Source organism: Anopheles moucheti, chromosome 2 (assembly GCF_943734755.1).
Source record: "Anopheles moucheti chromosome 2, idAnoMoucSN_F20_07, whole genome shotgun sequence".
In the NCBI taxonomy this organism is placed as follows: Eukaryota; Metazoa; Arthropoda; class Insecta; order Diptera; family Culicidae; genus Anopheles; species Anopheles moucheti.
Genome location: NC_069140.1, coordinates 96,885,506 through 96,900,775, shown reverse-complemented (window position 1 = coordinate 96,900,775; position 15,270 = coordinate 96,885,506). Strand labels below are relative to the sequence as shown.

The following is a 15,270-nucleotide window of genomic DNA, read 5'->3' as shown; positions in this document are numbered from 1 at the left end:
CTGGGTATACGAAATTGTATCAAGCTGAGTGCACCTACAATTAACAATGGCAATAGTTTAAGTACTATTCGGGATGATGAATGTGGTTCACTACATATATCACATGATGGAGAAACAATTTTTGTATAAAATGATTTACAAAGCATTTAAAACTTGGTAAGGCTCTACTGCTTCGAACAAGGACAAGACAAGTTTAGTAAAACTTCTTGCTTCTTGAGTTGAAGGTTGAGTTGAACTCCTAACACACCAATAATGTTTACTCGGAAATTAGTGCAGTAATACGATCATATACTTGCAAAATATAAGAAAAAATAATAAGTAAAAATAAGTAAATCGATAGTACACCCAATCCTATCGTTCATTTCAAAATGATTGAGGATTTAATCTGGGGCTTGTTTCACGCTCAAGCATCCTTCCACGGGCACAAAGGGTTTCCGACTGTATAATAATTTTATTTTAAATTATTCTACGTTATAAGTGTTTTGTGCTACAGATCAACTAATTATTTACATTGTTTTCAGGCGTTTTAAAAAATATATAAAATGTTCTCCTTGCAAAGCCCATGACCGTGCAACGCCCCGCAATGCCGCACAGAGAAACTTCAAAACAGATTTCATTCCGGTATAAACATCAACAATCAACGCATGTCCACCGCAGAGCGATGGCTAGTTTACGCGATATTTCATCCAAAAAATCCGCCCGTCCTACGATCAATGTGGCAATCCACCCAAACCCGGGCACACCACCCACCGGGTCCGGTGGTTCGCACGACGGTGGTGACTACAAATCCATCTTCTTCAACGAAATATCGCAAATAATGCGTGGCTACGGTGACTGCGAGAAGCCGCTCCGTGAATCGGTCCTGCTGGTTGAGAAGATAGTGCTACAGCAGCTACGCGGAATCATGCAGGAAGCGATCGATCATGCCATGTCGCGGCCAAACTCGCCCACCCTATCCCGGCGTGACTTTGAGTACATTATGCGCAAGAATCAAATACGCGTGGCACGGCTGCAGAAACATTTTCGCGATATGGCACTGGTGAAGAAGCGGCTGAAGGATCTGTACGGTGGACGCCTTACGCATGCGAATCTGGGCGCTTGTCCCGAAACATCGGATGATGATTCCGACCGGGAAGCGCCGGAAAAGTACGACGAGGAGAAGGTGCGCCGTCTGTTCCGAGCGGACCGCATATCCCAGATCCTATCCGGTAGACAGTACGACGAGTATATAGCGGCACGTCGGGCTTCCTTCATGCACCGAAACACGGAAGTGATGAAGAGCAAGATGAGACTATGGTTAAACATTCCGGAGGACGTGAACATAACGCAAAGCTGTTTGGTAACGTTAGCCTATTTAGCGCATGAAACGATCGCGGTTCTAGTGGACCTGTGTATACTCTCGCGGTTAAACAGCTCCAACAGAACCGTTGATCCGTACAGTCGGGTTACTCCTTCCGGTGAGTAGAATAGGACTATATTAGATTGCAACATTTGCTCATTTTTTATTCGGTTTCTGCAGGTAAATCGTATAACATGCTGCACACCTGCCCGGAAGTGTCGCAGGGCCGTGGATTAGATGGCGTGAAGCCCATCACGCCCCAGGAAATCACCGAAGCTATGCGAAGACACAGACAGATGGCCATGCGAAGCTCGGGTCGCTATAGAAATGCGCTTAATTTTAAACCTCCCTATCTGGCAATGTAAAACAAAAACGCGTCACGCTAAGGGATTGTTGTAGATAATTAAAATATGAAATAAATGTTTATTTTCTTTTCAAACATTATTCGCCATCTAGCTCTATCACTTCTACACCATCGTGGGAAACAGTGTCTTCAGTTGATAGTTGACTCGCAGATGGTGAATCGTCCCTATCGTCGTCGGAACTATCCGTCGTGCTCATAGCCCGTGTGCTCCGGCGTTTAACAGCCCTTCCATTAGTTTGCACAACAACTGGCCGTTTTTTCGCTTTACTAGCCGACGATGCAGTGTGTCTATTTGTCCGGTTTGTGTCGGGTGCAAGCGGAAATAATTTACCATATCGGAACTTCAATGTATTGTTCGAAACTCGCACAGATCCTCGCTTGATGTAGCTAAGCGTCGCGTACGGTGTATAAACGAACGATTCCTTCAGGTAACCGTGCACGATGAGGTACGCCACGATCTGTTCCGCTATCGTACGATCTATAAGCGGTGCTGGATCCGTTAGCCGTAGCTGGGGCTGTCCTTTGTGCATCCAAGCGTCGACTAGCTTTAGACCGGTTACGTTCGTCTGCTCCTGGTCAGCTTTCTCGATAATACGGTGCAACTGCTCAACGTATGGAGCGATTTCCTTTTGCGGACGTACCAAATCGGTGTTCACACATCGATCGCACATGGCGTTACAATTTTCGGCTCCCCATACTTCCGAGAAGTATTGCGAAATGATCTTTCTTCGACATCTGAAACGAGAGAAGGATGAGATCCGATTCGAATTGTTTGCATTACAAAAATGCTCCTTCCAAGCTTACTCGTTGGTAGTGATGCAATATTCCACCAATGCATACGCATTCTTCAGTCCGGTATGTTCGGAAAAGGTCATCGTCGTGATGCGAAACACATCCACAAAGTTGTACAACAGTATACAATCCGCTCGGGCACCATCCCGCCCGGCACGGCCGCTTTCCTGGTAGAAGTTTTCCATACTTTTGCTCAGTGTGTGGTGTATCACAAACCGTACATTGCCCTTATTGATGCCCATACCGAACGCCACCGTTGCAACGACCACCTGCAAATCTTCGTTGTACCAGAGCTTATGTATTTTGGTCCTGTCCGCTGGGTCCAGATTCGCATGGTATGGTCCCGCCTTCAATCCACGGGACATTAACGCCGTGCTAATGTCAACTGCGTCCTTCATCGAGTACGTGTAGATGATACCGGACTGATTCCGAAACCGGGAAACGAGCAGATTTGTGATCAGATCGTACTGTTCCTGCTTACCGGACGGTTTCGCCAGTACGTGATAGTAAAGGTTTGGTCTATTGAAGGATGCCACAAACAGCAACGAGTCCGGAATGTTTAGCATCGTCTGCACATCGCTGATGACTTTCGTGGTGGCCGTCGCAGTAACCCCTAGCAAGGGAGACTTGGGAAACATCTCCTTAAGCACATTGAGAAATTTGTAGTCGGGCCGGAAGTCATGACCCCACTGAGAACAACAGTGTACTTCATCTGAAAAAGAGGTATAGAGATGCATTACATACATTACATGCATTGTGCTTTACTTACCAATAGCGAAGCGGTCCAAATGTCCGTTATTGTAACACTTCTGCAGTGCAGTCATGAAACGTTTACTCTTGGACAACCGTTCCGGTGTTACGTACAGTAGCTTTAGTGTCGGCTTACGCTTTTCGCTGAGTTCCTTGTGTATCAGAGTTATGACATCCTTGCCGGTGGTGCTACAGAGCAATTTGGCTTTGATCTTCAACCTATCTAACGACCACACTTGATCTTCCATGAGTGAAATAAGCGGTGAAATGACCACCGTCACACCATCGCTTAGCAAGGCAGGAAGCTGAAAGCACAAACTCTTGCCCGCACCGGTAGGTGCGATAAACAAAACATCGTTACCGGACATGAGAGCATTAATCGTTGCCAGCTGCTTCGGTCGGTACTCTTTCACAGAAAACACGGTAGACAGAAGCTTTCGTGCTTTGGCAGACCATGGGAACTTTTCCCCATCCCAATCGTTTCCCGCGTGCTGGATTAATCTTCGCTGCTTCCGTAGGTTCTGTATTTGCTCGTGCAACTCCAGAAGATGTGCCTTTTGTGATTTTAGCCGGCACAACTTGTCTTCAATTACTTTAAGCTTATCCGAGATTTGTTTCTCATGTGTACTCAGCTCATCATTATTCAAGGAACTTAACTGCTCGTCCATTGTGGCACGGAATCTATTTTAGATAGTTCACTTATAATTGTTTGTATTTAAATAGCAACATAAATTATAAAACACACGCCTAAATCTTATTTTTTACCACACAACACAGCTTCCGCCATGCAGCTAAAGAGCGCGGAGTTCATTGTTGTGACATTTGTGCCAGAGCGTGTTTCAGCATGCTTGTACGGTCTTCAACTGAACTGAAAAAAGATGTTAACGTACTTTTTTTGCAAACAGAAAACTATAATGAAAGTTTTAAAAATTCATCAGCAACCAGAACAGAGCTTGGAGAACAATAATATCTCGAACAATCAAAATTCGTGATAAAAATGTGCTCCTTTTTTGAAAAAAAAATAACGACTCCTGTCAACCAAGAAACGTCAGCCAGTACGTAAAACATTTTGCTGTCAAACTATTGTGTACGAAGGTAAACAATACATCCGATCAAACAACAAGCTGACTAACGAAAAGTATCGCCAACCTAATGGGCTGCATGGAAAGAGTTTGTCGTCTGTGTTTGCAGGAAGAGTTGGAAAATAGCCATGGCGTACTGGTTCCCTTGGCCGATAACAGTAAGATAGTGAACATTATACGGGAAACAACCACAATTGATGTACGTCGAGTCGGGGAAGCACACGGGGAAGACCATCACAGCACGTAATCTCTCCTTGTATGCTCATTATTTGCAGGTTTACATAGACGACAGATCCCAGTATTACTTGTGTGTGGAATGCAAAGAGGCCCTTCTAAAGTGCTTTGACTTTCGCGAACGTTGCATAATTAACGATGCAATATTCCGGCGGAAATTCTCGAAAAATGCTAATGCAACGGAAGAGACACTCTTTATGCCCGTCGACACGGTCATCGTGGAAGGCAGGGACGGTGAGGAAAAGGATGAAAATTCCGAAGACGAAGAACCGTTCATGCAGGAGTTTTTGGTTGAGACGATCGAAACGAATGATGATTGTAATGCGTATGAACCACTGAAGGAGGAAATGCTGACGGCGGATTTTACCGTGAGTGAAGAATTGTCCAGAAAGAAGAACAGCGTGCGAAGGAAACGGAGCCGCAAGCAAACGGCTGAGGTTGATAAGGCTAACAACAAGCTGCCCTGCGCCCAGTGCGGGAAAATGATTGCACGCAACAACATCAATCAGCATCAGCTTACGCATGATCCCGATCGGCCGAAGGTATTTTGTTCGTACTGTGGCAAAGCGTTTAAGGATCCGCGCCGAATGCAGATGCATATCAACAGTAACCACACGCTGGAGAAGAAGTATCCGTGCGAAATATGCGGGAAGATTTATCTTCGACCCACTTCGCTCAAGGATCACAAACTGGCGAAGCACAGCGACGACAAGCGGTACGAGTGTTCCGACTGTGGCATGGCGTTTACCAGCTGGGCACAACGGTGGCACCATTTCAAGAAAGAGCACACGACGGCCAAACCATTCGCCTGTACCTACTGTGATTGGGCGTTTAAGTTCAAGTACGTTGGTATGAACATCATGTTTGTAGTCATTCTATTTTCAACGCTTTATTTACTCCAGGTGTGATCTGACCTTGCACATCCGAAAGCACACCGGAGAAAAGCCTTTCAAGTGTGACATCTGCGGGAAAGCATTCAATAAAAGCTACAACGTAGTGATACACAAGAAATCGCACCGCAATCTCCTACCGGTTGAGCAAGGAATGGAAACAGCAGACGGAACGACGATACCGCAACCGGTAGTAAAAACGGACAACGTAGTTTAAGTGATGTAAGCACGCCGTATTTAACCGCAAGTATGTAAGTTATTATTTTATCCCGAACAATATTGTTTTAATTTTATGAAATACATATATTTTTTCAACCATCAATCAAACGAATGTCGCAACTCGGAAAGGATGATTAGAAATGCACCGTTTTTGTTTACGTTGGTGATAGCGTGGTTCACATTATAGCACAGGAGGAAGTCTCCGAATCCGGTGTTTGTGAACCTTCGCGTCGTTCTTTGGCTTTTGCGGCTAGGAACGTGCTTTCGTATTCCTTTTGCATATGTTCCGGCAGTGGTTTGGACCAATCGTCCGGTGGAGCCTGTCGCTTCGTCCACACGTTATTGCTGTAATGGGCACGCATTCGTTCTTCGCGCCGCATCTGTTCGCTTTGTATTAGCTCCAGTGCACTTTTCGTATCCGTTGCATTCTTCTCAAACCGTACACAGCTATCGAAATCACGCTTCCACTGATTGCAGTCGATCGATTCGCCGTGTATGAAGTATTGATTAAACCGGGCCTTGATGCTTGTACAGTCTTCGTACTCTTCATTATATAAGTAACACGGTCGGATCTGGCGTGGAGAAACCGGCAACAACGGTTGCGTTTAGATGGAAAATACTTCTGTACGAAAATAGTAGCGAACTTACCGACCACAGGTTTTTCAACACTTGCTCGTCCTCGGCTGTTTTGGGTTTGATGGCAGTGGCGGCTTCATATATTGCAGACATGCTAAGTTGCACACCGTTTCGTTACAACATTGATTCATTCATTCATCCACTTTTGTTTATGTGGTTTGACAACGGAGAAATCTCGTGGGCTACATTCACGCTCATCATTGTTTGTTTATATCGTGTAGGATTGAACACTTTTCAAGGCACACAAACAGCCCGTACTAGAATGCCGAGTTTGTTTATTTTTCGTTTCTATATGTCTTAAAAGATAATATTTAATTCATGGAATTTCCACCCACTTTTAAGCGATAAAATACGTGACCCTAACCAGTGAACCAAATGAAATAGTTCCCAATACTATCCTGACGAAGATAATGCAGGTTCAAATTCAGATTCACTTTTGGATTTACATTTGTTTCGTTTTTGTTTTGGCCGTGCTTGGAACAACCTTGCTTTCATCGTTCCTATGAGATTTCTTATGAATTACCACATTGTAACTTTTGTTGAACTTTTTCCCGCAAATATCACAGGAAAACGGCTTCTCTCCGGTGTGCGTTCGAACGTGCAGCGTGAAGTCACTCCTATGTTCAAAGGAAAGGGGAAGACATTAATGCATGTTATTATTTCTACCATCGTTAAAAAAACAGCTCACATACTTTAGTTTAAACGCTTTATCGCAATACTGACAGGAAAATGGCTTCGCTACCGTATGTGCCGTAATGTAATGGTAGGTCTTCTTGGAAAAATTGGTAAATTTCATACCGCACTCATCACACTCGAATCGTTTTTCCACCGAGTGCTTTGCATAGATATGTTCCCGCAGCGAATTTGGTCGAAAATAGACCTTATCACACTCCTTGCATTCATACTTCCGCTCGAACGTATGGTGGCTGTTAATGTGCACCTTTAACAGATTCGAATCCTTGTACTTCTTTCCACAGTGCGAGCAGCACAGCTGCGGTGGTTTGGGATTGTGCGTGTCCAGGTGCTTCCTCATGTTGCTTCTACGAATCATCTTTCCGCACTGCTCACATGGCAGATATCGGTTCGAGGTAGACGCACAAAAGGAGCTTGACTTGGGTTTAACGTTATTTTTCTGTTTAGCTTTGTTAGCTAAACTGAATCTACTTGCTTTTTCACCCGCTTTGGATTCAGCGCGTGTTCTAGTTTTCGATTTTGGCTCTTCTTTTACTTTTGCTGGTCTTTTCCTCGATTCGTCTTCCGCTAGTATATCTCTTTGGACAACCTTTTGTTCGTTTTCTAGTATTTGAGACTCATCATAGTTAAGGTTTTGTTCATCATCAGCCTCTTCTATGATCACCACCTTTATGTTCTCGGGAAATTCGTCTTGAATACCAACTATTCCAACGCACTTATCGCTCTCCAATGTGGCCAGAAATATCTCGTTGTTCTGCAAACAAGTTTCTCGAAACTGATCGTACTGCAACAGCAACTGACGACACTCTTCGCATAAAAGAACGGTGTCGATTTGACTTGGAAAGGCCTAAACAATGAAAAAGGGCATGTTACAATCGTTCGACACACTCTTTAGGCTGACCATGATCTTACCTCTAACGATGTTAAATTAAATATAGTCTTTAACAGTGGGTCATCCTTTTCCAGTTCCATAAAGTGAGGCTCTTTCTCTGCTAAACACAAACGGCAAATGTTTTCACAGTAAATCTTCATTTTTACACGGATGCAAATTAATCACGACCAACATTCAGCAAGCGCTGCAATGTGTTTTGTTTACAATGCACCGAAGAAAAAAAAGTTTTCAGCGATCTTGACAGGTTTGGTGATAGAAGAAGGGCTACTTTGGATCATGCGGAAAATGCGGAAAATCGAAGCATTATTGTTGTATTTTTAGATTTTTATTTAATTTAATTATAAATACGATTCACGATCGACAACATTATGTATTATTAAAAATATGCACAAATGCTACATCACATTTAATTTAATTTATTGGAGGAAAATCAAGGGGATTTTTAGCGCGCTCTTTTGGCATGACAGTTTTTACGATACGTAAACAATTCAGTCCAAACAGAAGCTCAAGGAATGTGTGCCGCATTCGTTGCTGTAACCTCTATTTAAACACGGAATAATACGTAAAGTTTACCCCATTGTTGCGATAAATTGTGCCCTACCTGGTCACAAGATGATTCAGAATGAGAATAATCGCGCACAGATGGTGAAGACGCGCATGCTACGCGAGTACAACATTAAGGTGATCGACAAGTGGTTGGCCGAATGTGTGTCCTTCTATATGCAAGAAAATCCGAAAATTTCCAACGAAGCCCTGTTCCAGTTTGCGTTCAGTCAGTGGCTGTTGGCTGATTTGAATGAGATTGGCATCGCAGTGCTCCCTGCGGGGATGGATGTGAAAGTGGAACAGCACACACTGAACGGATCGTTCCCGGTTCAGATGCAGTATTTGATTGATATCTGTTAGTAGTAATTAGTATACACGCATCGTTGTGTCATTCCATGTGCAATTGAATAATTTTCTTTCCGTCTACTTCTAGCTGAACCTGCGTACGACCAATGGAGAGCTTTATATGACAAAAAGATGGATGAGGCCGATGATGAGGTGCAGATGAGAAAAAATCAAGCACCAAACGTAAAGAAGTAAGTGTGCTGCAGTGACAGTCCCTGTGGCAGATTTGTACTCGGTCGGATGTATTGTATTGCCCTTCATTCATTCAATTTTTAGACGTAGAATGTTGAAACTCGAATTAACGGACGGGAAGCAAACGGTACTAGCGATGGAACACAGCCCTATCAATTGCTTAAACACAAAGCTAACGCCCGGCTTGAAACTGCTCCTAACCGGACCGATGCGTTGCGTGAACAAAGTAATCTTTCTCGAGCCACGAAACGTTCGCGTGCTCGGTGGCGAGGTGGACGTGTTGCTGATAACAAATGCGTACGAAAATGTGCTACTTCGTGCGTTAAACAAACCGGCTAACCCCGTTCCAAAGTTGGATTACGAAGAAATCGAAGTATTGGAGGGTAGAAATCGCCCAAATCACAGAACAATCCCATCCATCCCAATGCCACAGAATGCAGCCTGTCCGGAGCGGAAAGGAAATCAAAGGAAATCACCCGCCGTGGCCGAGGATGACGATGTGGATGATTCTTTGCTGATGGGAATCGATTTGGATGTGATTGAAGCAACTCAACCTAAACCGGACCAAGTACCGACCATAAGCACACTGATAGACGATGATGATATGGATGACTTTGTGCAGTTGGTGGATGTTCGCAACGAACCCGAAATTATGCATCAGCAGGTATCCTCCACGAAACTTTCACAATCATCTCCGGTTGAGAGGGAAATTACCACTGCATCTATTCGTACTAAGCCGACGTTTGATGGACTAATCGAGGATGATGATATCGATGTGATGAACTCTTTGGAGAATGAAATCCGCAATGAGATGAGAACGTTGGAAACGCGACCAGTGCCTGATGAGTCCCCGAATGAAATAGATCCACCAAAGGCAAAGAAACCTAGACCGTCTGATGAGTATCGACCTGCACAGCAGGATGAGACGCCAAGAGACTCACTCATAGCACGATTACCAACAGCATCATGTAAAGATTACTCGTCCAACGTTAGAAAGGAACACACAGAACCACAACCTTCCACCAGTAAAAAGTTTAATCAGTTTAACACTTCAAATCTGTTCGAGGACAGTATGGACTGCACGGATGAGGTAGGGTTTGCTGGCGAACCGACCATGTTCAAAATACTTTCGCCCAACTATAAATATCGAATCGATGGCACCAGTTTAGTTACGATCGAGCAAATAATGTCACTGCCGGAAGCGTACCGTGCCGACACTAGTTTCGTGGTGTACTGTGAAGTGGAGAGCGTCCCTGAACAACCTCGTATTCGCAAAGAACAGTGGCACCTCAGCATCGCGCTAACGGATCACTCGAATGTGTGTCTGCCGGTACGGTTGCACGATAGCGTGATCAGCAAAATGACACGGCACGATGCAGCTGAGTTGATGCAAATGCGCAAAACGGATCGTGAAGGTGTGATGAAGCTGCTCGAATCGATATTGCAGGACTTTAAGGAACTGCTGCAGGAGATCAAATGCTTCTGGCGGATAGTTTACCAAGCCGATCGCGAATCTTCCGAGCCGCCGGTGGTGATAGAAACGTACGAAATGAACGAACAACGGGGAGCCATTTTACTGGATAAGATTATTCAGGAGAACTGTAGTCAATTAAGAAAAATGTTATAGAATTTGTTAACCCGACACATTCCGGACACTGAAAAACGATAAAAGTGCATCGTCTCCTCATGTGGTAAAGAAAAGAACCAAACAAAAAGGTTTCGTCTAAGACCGTGGATCCCATGCATTGATCTGCTTGAAAGGTAAGCATGTTTGTTTCTTCTTTGAGGTTTATTAATTTTTAAAATTAAGACGTGACATACATTTTTCCTTCGCACATACACATACACATACATACTTATTATCACATTCGTAAACGAAAAGCAAAAGCTCAAGTGGAAATGTTGAACGATTGAGGGATCACATGGAAACGCGTTGTTACGTCCTAAGGATACTGCACCAGTTTTTGCATACTGATCGACACTATCCGGTCGATCCGTTTCCATTCCCTTGATCCTGTTGCCCTGACTCGGTCACACTTGGTCGCAGTCATACCGCGTTGTAAAACATAAATTTATCCATGTTGTTTAAAATAGCTATATATCAGCAACACTTCGTTTGCGCTAAGACACATTCCGGAAGCGTGTGCGCGTGAGCCACTGAGCGAAAGGATCTGGTGCCGGGTGCATCTAGCACCCGGACCCCGCGCTCGCCTGCCGGAATCGCTTTAGCTTCGGTTAAAGATGACCAGCTTGAGCTGCTCGTAGCTGATCCACATGACCACATTCCACGAGACGAGCCGTGCGAACGACGGTACAAAGCCTTTGTAGAATGCAGCGACACCCTCCTTGGCACCCATCCGGATGGCACAGTCTAACGCTCCACGGTACTGTCCGCGGGGTGAGTTCATGTAGCGCGTCTTCACCACATCCACCGGCGAGGCGACGATTGTTGCGGCCAGTCCCGCTACAACCGCGGCCGAAAAGTGACACCGGATATCGTTGGGCATGTGTGCGTACAGCAGGAGACAGTCCTTCACCACATCGTAACAGACAATCTCCGCCACGTTGACGATCGCATTACGACCCACGTTCGGCATCGCACCCTTCCACAGTCCGCGCATCCCTTCCTCCCGGTGTATCGTCCGGTAAGCTTCCAGCGTGGAAGCGTACCGACGCCCGGTGGACGAGCGTGTGGCCGCTTGAAACCGCACCTTGACGACATCCGTCGGTTGTGCGATCATGACAGCGGCACCACCCGTCGTTAGACCGGCTAAGATTCGAGTTCCAATCTGAAGGCCAGCTTCATTTTCTGCAATTTCAGAATGTTTGCATTAGTAATTCGATTGTCGAGCCTCATCGAAAGCAGCCTACCTTTAAGCAGGGAACCGTAGAATGTTTTCACGGTATCGTATAATCCTAGGCGGATGGAACAGAAGCACAGCTGACGCTGTAGACCCGCGGACAGCCCGTTATACAGTGTCCGGAAGCCTTCCTGTCTGGTGATGGTTGTGAGTGTACCCACCAGGCCACGGTACTGCACGTGCTGAGTCGCCGGCATGGGTGCCGGGTTGAGTTTGAGTGAGGCGGATGTGTTGAGGGCAGGAGCCATGGCGACTGTTCTAACCGGCTGTTCGCCTTGAATCTAAAATTGCGAAAAAAAGGAAACAATTCTAATCATTCCATGTACGCGCAGTCGGAAGTTATCACGCGAGACAAATTGTCGCTGATATCGTTGGAAAATTCAATTCAATGATGTGTGGACGATGATGGCCAGCTGCAACAATGCAAACAAAATGCACCTATTAAATCTATCATCAGTCTTTCATCCGATTGAGATAATTCACAACAAAAGATCAGCTGCCTTGGCATAGAGTACTGATCTCTAATAGCTAGCGAACTATATATCTGGTTGAAAAAAAAAACACTAAGAAAGTGCCTCTCAAGGGCCGGACACAAAGGGTTTTTTTTTCAAATTTGAAAATAATCAAAGTTAACAATTAACTTGTCGAAGTAGGCTGTTTTCCAAACGGAATAAGTCCCAAAAGAAACTCTTCCATTTCTTTTCAAAGCTTAGTAACCGCAGTAGGTTCCGTAACCTGTCCTTTAGCGTTGCATAACCCGTTAGAGAGTTACCGCTCGGCTAGGTGAAGGACAATCGCATCAACAACGCGTATCCGCTTGGTACAAAGTCCTACGACCACGGCAGGGTTGCCCTACTTCCTACTGTTGATGCTGGGCTGGTGCGTCGCCTCCGCATGAAGCATAGCTCGATCGACGACCGAGAGTGGATCGTTGGAAGGTTTGAACTTTGTACCGGCGAACCGATTCCACCGGTTTACACAGCAGACCATCGAGACGCGAGAGCTTCGAGGGCACGAGCGAATGCTGCTCGTTGAACCGTTTAACCGCCGTCACATCATTCGTCGGAACCAGCGAGCTGTTGCTTGATGGACGCGAATGGTAGTAGGGTTTACTCGACCGGTCGGACGCATTCATCCGCATCGACACCTTGTCGCTGATGTGTTGAAGGTGCCGTAAGGCAATCGCTCACTGCGCACGATGTACAGTATCGTTGGAATGGGTACGAAATAGGAAGTAAAGTTTACTACTGGCCAGAAGAAGAGGCACACTCTGCAGCAACCTCGGTGCTAACCGTGTTCTATACGTTCAACCTTTTTGAATGTTGATCCTTTCTTACCTGTAGCCGCACTTTGGCCGTGTCCAGCGGGAAGGTGATGAAGTCTGCAAAACAGGCAGCCGTTCCAGCGGTGAGCAGCTTTACCGGCACGGATGCCGTCAGCTCCGTCGTCTTTGCTGAGGTTTGTCGTTGAAAGCTCATTTTGTGTGTTTGAGTTTTTTTAATTCGTTTAGCTTGATGTTTACTCCTAGCAGAATATGTCCTAAAAGGAGAAGGAATAAAAATAGCCCAATTGCATGATTAGCCCGATTAGCACGATCGTAATTAATGATTTTGTTTTGCAGGTTCTTGTTTGATTTCTTCATGTGTGCGAGCTTTGCTGGAACGATTGTTTGTCGTAACTGACCATCTCGCTAAGGCAAGGAAGGCGCAGGGTCAGGGGACAGATGCGTAAAATCGGCAATGCGTGAACAGACGATCGCTCCGCTGATTTGTGTCTCGAATCAACGAAAACAAAAATAGCCTTGACAACAGCGGCGCGTCAAGGCGAGTTTAGAGCCCGACCGAGGGGCACGTTAAACCCGACACCATATCACGATCGTGTCCGCCGCCGCCATCGCCAATTAATGCGTCGTTCACATCGCGGGTCAGCTGATAAAAAAGATCCCGGTGTGTTGGTGGTGTCTTTTGTTGCCTGGCGGGGGCTCGTCCAAACAACAATGTCTACACCAGCCAATCGAGTATCTCTGCATGGGGAGGTTTGGTTTGGTTTTTTTTTCTTCGTTGTCGCACATCTCGGCGCACGAATAAAGCCATTGTCAGTTAGACAGAGCGATCGCGGCTATTGATTCCGCCGTCGCAGGAAGGGTGCTTATGCGTAAAGCAGTAGTAACATGCTGATTCACTTGAACTTGTTTTAAGATTAGCGTAAACTACCCTACCAAGGATCCAGTTTAGCGATGAAACTTAACCGGACGTCGCGGAAGTTAGTAAAATAATTAAGTTATGCTCTAGCTTGTTTGAGCTTGGTTCGTTACAACGACAACTACCGCGTCCTTGAGGTTCACTATGGAAGACTGTTCTTTGCGTACAGTTCTTCTTCACTTATCTAGGCAACGATTACAACGATAGCAAACGTTTATGATCTTCGATCTATGACTGCAACCCTTTTGGGCCTCCCTGTTGGACGATTATCTATCCCATAACTTTGAAGATAGTAATACAAACGACCCAATATTTATTGCTTTTTCCGATATCTCATGGGAAGTATTTATTGCGACTGCAAAAAAAAACATATTGTCACAGAACTGTAACAAATTTTTTCAATTTACCTAAATTCACTACTTTACAGACACTGCACAAAAGCGACGTTTTCTTTACACTTTAGCGCACAATGTCCTCGGCTCAATTTGTCTAGCCTCACATGCACCTTTCGAAACGACACTCCGGCCAAAACTTATGAAACACGCTTAACGCTATGAACACACAAAACCACCAACAACTTACACAACGGATGTCCTCCGGAGCTGTTGAACTTGGTGCCAAAATTTGAAACACCTCACTGGTTGCACAATGTTTTACAACAAACTCCTTCACCACCGCCTCGATCAGTTCGTGCTGTGCTAAACGATCGTTTGTTTTAAACGCTCGTTTAAAACTCGATCGCTCCCGATGATCGATCGATGTTCACTTCCGGGTGTTTGTCACCGAAATGCCACTCCAAAATCGAGTAACTAAGTCACTTCTTGCCAACGGTCAAAACCCTTGAAACACTTTAACCACGCCGGACCGGAAAGGAGTCTCTGCTTTGGTGAAGGAGCAGCAGCAGCACACGGTCGTCACCGTTGCGGCATAGTCCGTGCGTGCTGGAGCGGACAAACTGATACAGTACGGCTGAAACCGCGTAACGGTGTCATATAAATAGGCTCGAGATCGGGCCGCGACGAAACACGCCATCGCACGACCACCAATCGAACCTCGCACTGGCTGGCGGTAACGAACCGGTGGTCAGTGCTATGGCACAGACACGCGCGCGCGCGCGCGCGCTTCTCTTTCGCCGACGGTGGAAACGCGTACTTCGGTCCCGCGCGGTTCGGTTCGTTTTCGTTTGGCCCCCTTTGGGCCAATTGGGAGAAGGTGGTGGTGGTGGTGGTGGTGG

At 45.6% G+C, this 15,270-nt stretch overlaps 7 protein-coding genes across 10 annotated transcripts; 3 read left to right on the top strand and 4 right to left on the bottom strand.

Moving 5' to 3' along the window:
- Positions 1-634: 634 nt before the first annotated feature.
- Positions 635-1,783, top strand: LOC128310680 (uncharacterized). The gene is made up of 2 exons (XM_053047378.1): positions 635-1,457; positions 1,520-1,783. Exons 1-2 carry the CDS (start codon positions 662-664, stop codon positions 1,702-1,704), a joined length of 981 nt encoding a protein of 326 aa, XP_052903338.1. The 5' UTR covers positions 635-661; the 3' UTR covers positions 1,705-1,783.
- Positions 1,749-3,995, bottom strand: LOC128310679 (ATP-dependent DNA helicase Q1-like). Its single transcript, XM_053047377.1, has 3 exons — positions 3,265-3,995; positions 2,508-3,207; positions 1,749-2,438 (listed from the first exon to the last, which is right to left on the bottom strand). The coding sequence occupies exons 1-3, from the start codon at positions 3,911-3,913 to the stop codon at positions 1,781-1,783; spliced, it is 2,007 nt and encodes a 668-aa protein (XP_052903337.1). The 5' UTR covers positions 3,914-3,995; the 3' UTR covers positions 1,749-1,780.
- A 379-nt stretch (positions 3,996-4,374) lies between these two features.
- LOC128296734 (oocyte zinc finger protein XlCOF8.4-like) lies at positions 4,375-5,765 on the top strand. Its single transcript, XM_053032215.1, has 3 exons — positions 4,375-4,526; positions 4,603-5,402; positions 5,464-5,765. The coding sequence occupies exons 1-3, from the start codon at positions 4,398-4,400 to the stop codon at positions 5,666-5,668; spliced, it is 1,134 nt and encodes a 377-aa protein (XP_052888175.1). The 5' UTR covers positions 4,375-4,397; the 3' UTR covers positions 5,669-5,765.
- On the bottom strand, positions 5,537-6,446 carry LOC128296735 (UPF0545 protein C22orf39 homolog). The gene is made up of 2 exons (XM_053032217.1): positions 6,319-6,446; positions 5,537-6,242 (listed from the first exon to the last, which is right to left on the bottom strand). The coding sequence occupies exons 1-2, from the start codon at positions 6,397-6,399 to the stop codon at positions 5,847-5,849; spliced, it is 477 nt and encodes a 158-aa protein (XP_052888177.1). The 5' UTR covers positions 6,400-6,446; the 3' UTR covers positions 5,537-5,846.
- A 200-nt stretch (positions 6,447-6,646) lies between these two features.
- LOC128299365 (zinc finger protein 37-like) lies at positions 6,647-8,073 on the bottom strand. Its single transcript, XM_053035306.1, has 3 exons — positions 7,912-8,073; positions 6,999-7,846; positions 6,647-6,923 (listed from the first exon to the last, which is right to left on the bottom strand). The coding sequence occupies exons 1-3, from the start codon at positions 8,029-8,031 to the stop codon at positions 6,749-6,751; spliced, it is 1,143 nt and encodes a 380-aa protein (XP_052891266.1). The 5' UTR covers positions 8,032-8,073; the 3' UTR covers positions 6,647-6,748.
- Positions 8,074-8,446: 373 nt separating this feature from the next.
- LOC128299363 (recQ-mediated genome instability protein 1-like) lies at positions 8,447-10,681 on the top strand. Its single transcript, XM_053035305.1, has 3 exons — positions 8,447-8,792; positions 8,871-8,973; positions 9,059-10,681. Exons 1-3 carry the CDS (start codon positions 8,504-8,506, stop codon positions 10,599-10,601), a joined length of 1,935 nt encoding a protein of 644 aa, XP_052891265.1. The 5' UTR covers positions 8,447-8,503; the 3' UTR covers positions 10,602-10,681.
- Positions 10,682-10,713: 32 nt separating this feature from the next.
- On the bottom strand, positions 10,714-14,885 carry LOC128299366 (mitochondrial uncoupling protein 2-like). Of its 4 annotated transcripts, none has more exons than XM_053035308.1 (4): positions 14,619-14,885; positions 13,173-13,374; positions 11,846-12,116; positions 10,714-11,783 (listed from the first exon to the last, which is right to left on the bottom strand). In XM_053035308.1, exons 2-4 carry the CDS (start codon positions 13,311-13,313, stop codon positions 11,200-11,202), a joined length of 996 nt encoding a protein of 331 aa, XP_052891268.1. In that variant the 5' UTR covers positions 13,314-13,374; positions 14,619-14,885; the 3' UTR covers positions 10,714-11,199. The 4 variants fall into 4 exon arrangements, with proteins under 4 accessions (XP_052891268.1, XP_052891271.1, XP_052891269.1 ...); XM_053035311.1 differs by lacking the exon at positions 14,619-14,885 and adding an exon at positions 14,054-14,287; XM_053035309.1 differs by lacking the exon at positions 14,619-14,885 and adding an exon at positions 13,519-13,635.
- Positions 14,886-15,270: the final 385 nt, after the last annotated feature.

What these genes read in the sequence shown, in the direction of transcription:
- LOC128310680 (XM_053047378.1), top strand. Translation starts at nt 662, where the DNA reads ATGGCTAGTTTACGCGATATTTCATCCAAAAAATCCGCCCGTCCTACG. An exon ending in CAGTCGGGTTACTCCTTCCG is followed by an intron (nt 1,458 to 1,519) that starts GTGAGTAGAATA and finishes CGGTTTCTGCAG; the next exon opens with GTAAATCGTATAACATGCTG.
- LOC128310679 (XM_053047377.1), bottom strand. Translation starts at nt 3,913, where the DNA reads ATGGACGAGCAGTTAAGTTCCTTGAATAATGATGAGCTGAGTACACAT. An exon ending in TTTGGACCGCTTCGCTATTG is followed by an intron (nt 3,208 to 3,264) that starts GTAAGTAAAGCA and finishes CCTCTTTTTCAG; the next exon opens with ATGAAGTACACTGTTGTTCT. An exon ending in TATTGCATCACTACCAACGA is followed by an intron (nt 2,439 to 2,507) that starts GTAAGCTTGGAA and finishes CTCTCGTTTCAG; the next exon opens with ATGTCGAAGAAAGATCATTT.
- LOC128296734 (XM_053032215.1), top strand. Translation starts at nt 4,398, where the DNA reads ATGGGCTGCATGGAAAGAGTTTGTCGTCTGTGTTTGCAGGAAGAGTTG. An exon ending in GGGAAACAACCACAATTGAT is followed by an intron (nt 4,527 to 4,602) that starts GTACGTCGAGTC and finishes CATTATTTGCAG; the next exon opens with GTTTACATAGACGACAGATC. An exon ending in GATTGGGCGTTTAAGTTCAA is followed by an intron (nt 5,403 to 5,463) that starts GTACGTTGGTAT and finishes TATTTACTCCAG; the next exon opens with GTGTGATCTGACCTTGCACA.
- LOC128296735 (XM_053032217.1), bottom strand. Translation starts at nt 6,399, where the DNA reads ATGTCTGCAATATATGAAGCCGCCACTGCCATCAAACCCAAAACAGCC. An exon ending in TGTTGAAAAACCTGTGGTCG is followed by an intron (nt 6,243 to 6,318) that starts GTAAGTTCGCTA and finishes TCTCCACGCCAG; the next exon opens with ATCCGACCGTGTTACTTATA.
- LOC128299365 (XM_053035306.1), bottom strand. Translation starts at nt 8,031, where the DNA reads ATGAAGATTTACTGTGAAAACATTTGCCGTTTGTGTTTAGCAGAGAAA. An exon ending in TTAATTTAACATCGTTAGAG is followed by an intron (nt 7,847 to 7,911) that starts GTAAGATCATGG and finishes TTCATTGTTTAG; the next exon opens with GCCTTTCCAAGTCAAATCGA. An exon ending in GATAAAGCGTTTAAACTAAA is followed by an intron (nt 6,924 to 6,998) that starts GTATGTGAGCTG and finishes CTTTGAACATAG; the next exon opens with GAGTGACTTCACGCTGCACG.
- LOC128299363 (XM_053035305.1), top strand. Translation starts at nt 8,504, where the DNA reads ATGATTCAGAATGAGAATAATCGCGCACAGATGGTGAAGACGCGCATG. An exon ending in GCAGTATTTGATTGATATCT is followed by an intron (nt 8,793 to 8,870) that starts GTTAGTAGTAAT and finishes GTCTACTTCTAG; the next exon opens with CTGAACCTGCGTACGACCAA. An exon ending in CAAGCACCAAACGTAAAGAA is followed by an intron (nt 8,974 to 9,058) that starts GTAAGTGTGCTG and finishes TTCAATTTTTAG; the next exon opens with ACGTAGAATGTTGAAACTCG.
- LOC128299366 (XM_053035308.1), bottom strand. Translation starts at nt 13,313, where the DNA reads ATGAGCTTTCAACGACAAACCTCAGCAAAGACGACGGAGCTGACGGCA. An exon ending in CGGCCAAAGTGCGGCTACAG is followed by an intron (nt 12,117 to 13,172) that starts GTAAGAAAGGAT and finishes TCGCAATTTTAG; the next exon opens with ATTCAAGGCGAACAGCCGGT. An exon ending in CTACGGTTCCCTGCTTAAAG is followed by an intron (nt 11,784 to 11,845) that starts GTAGGCTGCTTT and finishes CTGAAATTGCAG; the next exon opens with AAAATGAAGCTGGCCTTCAG.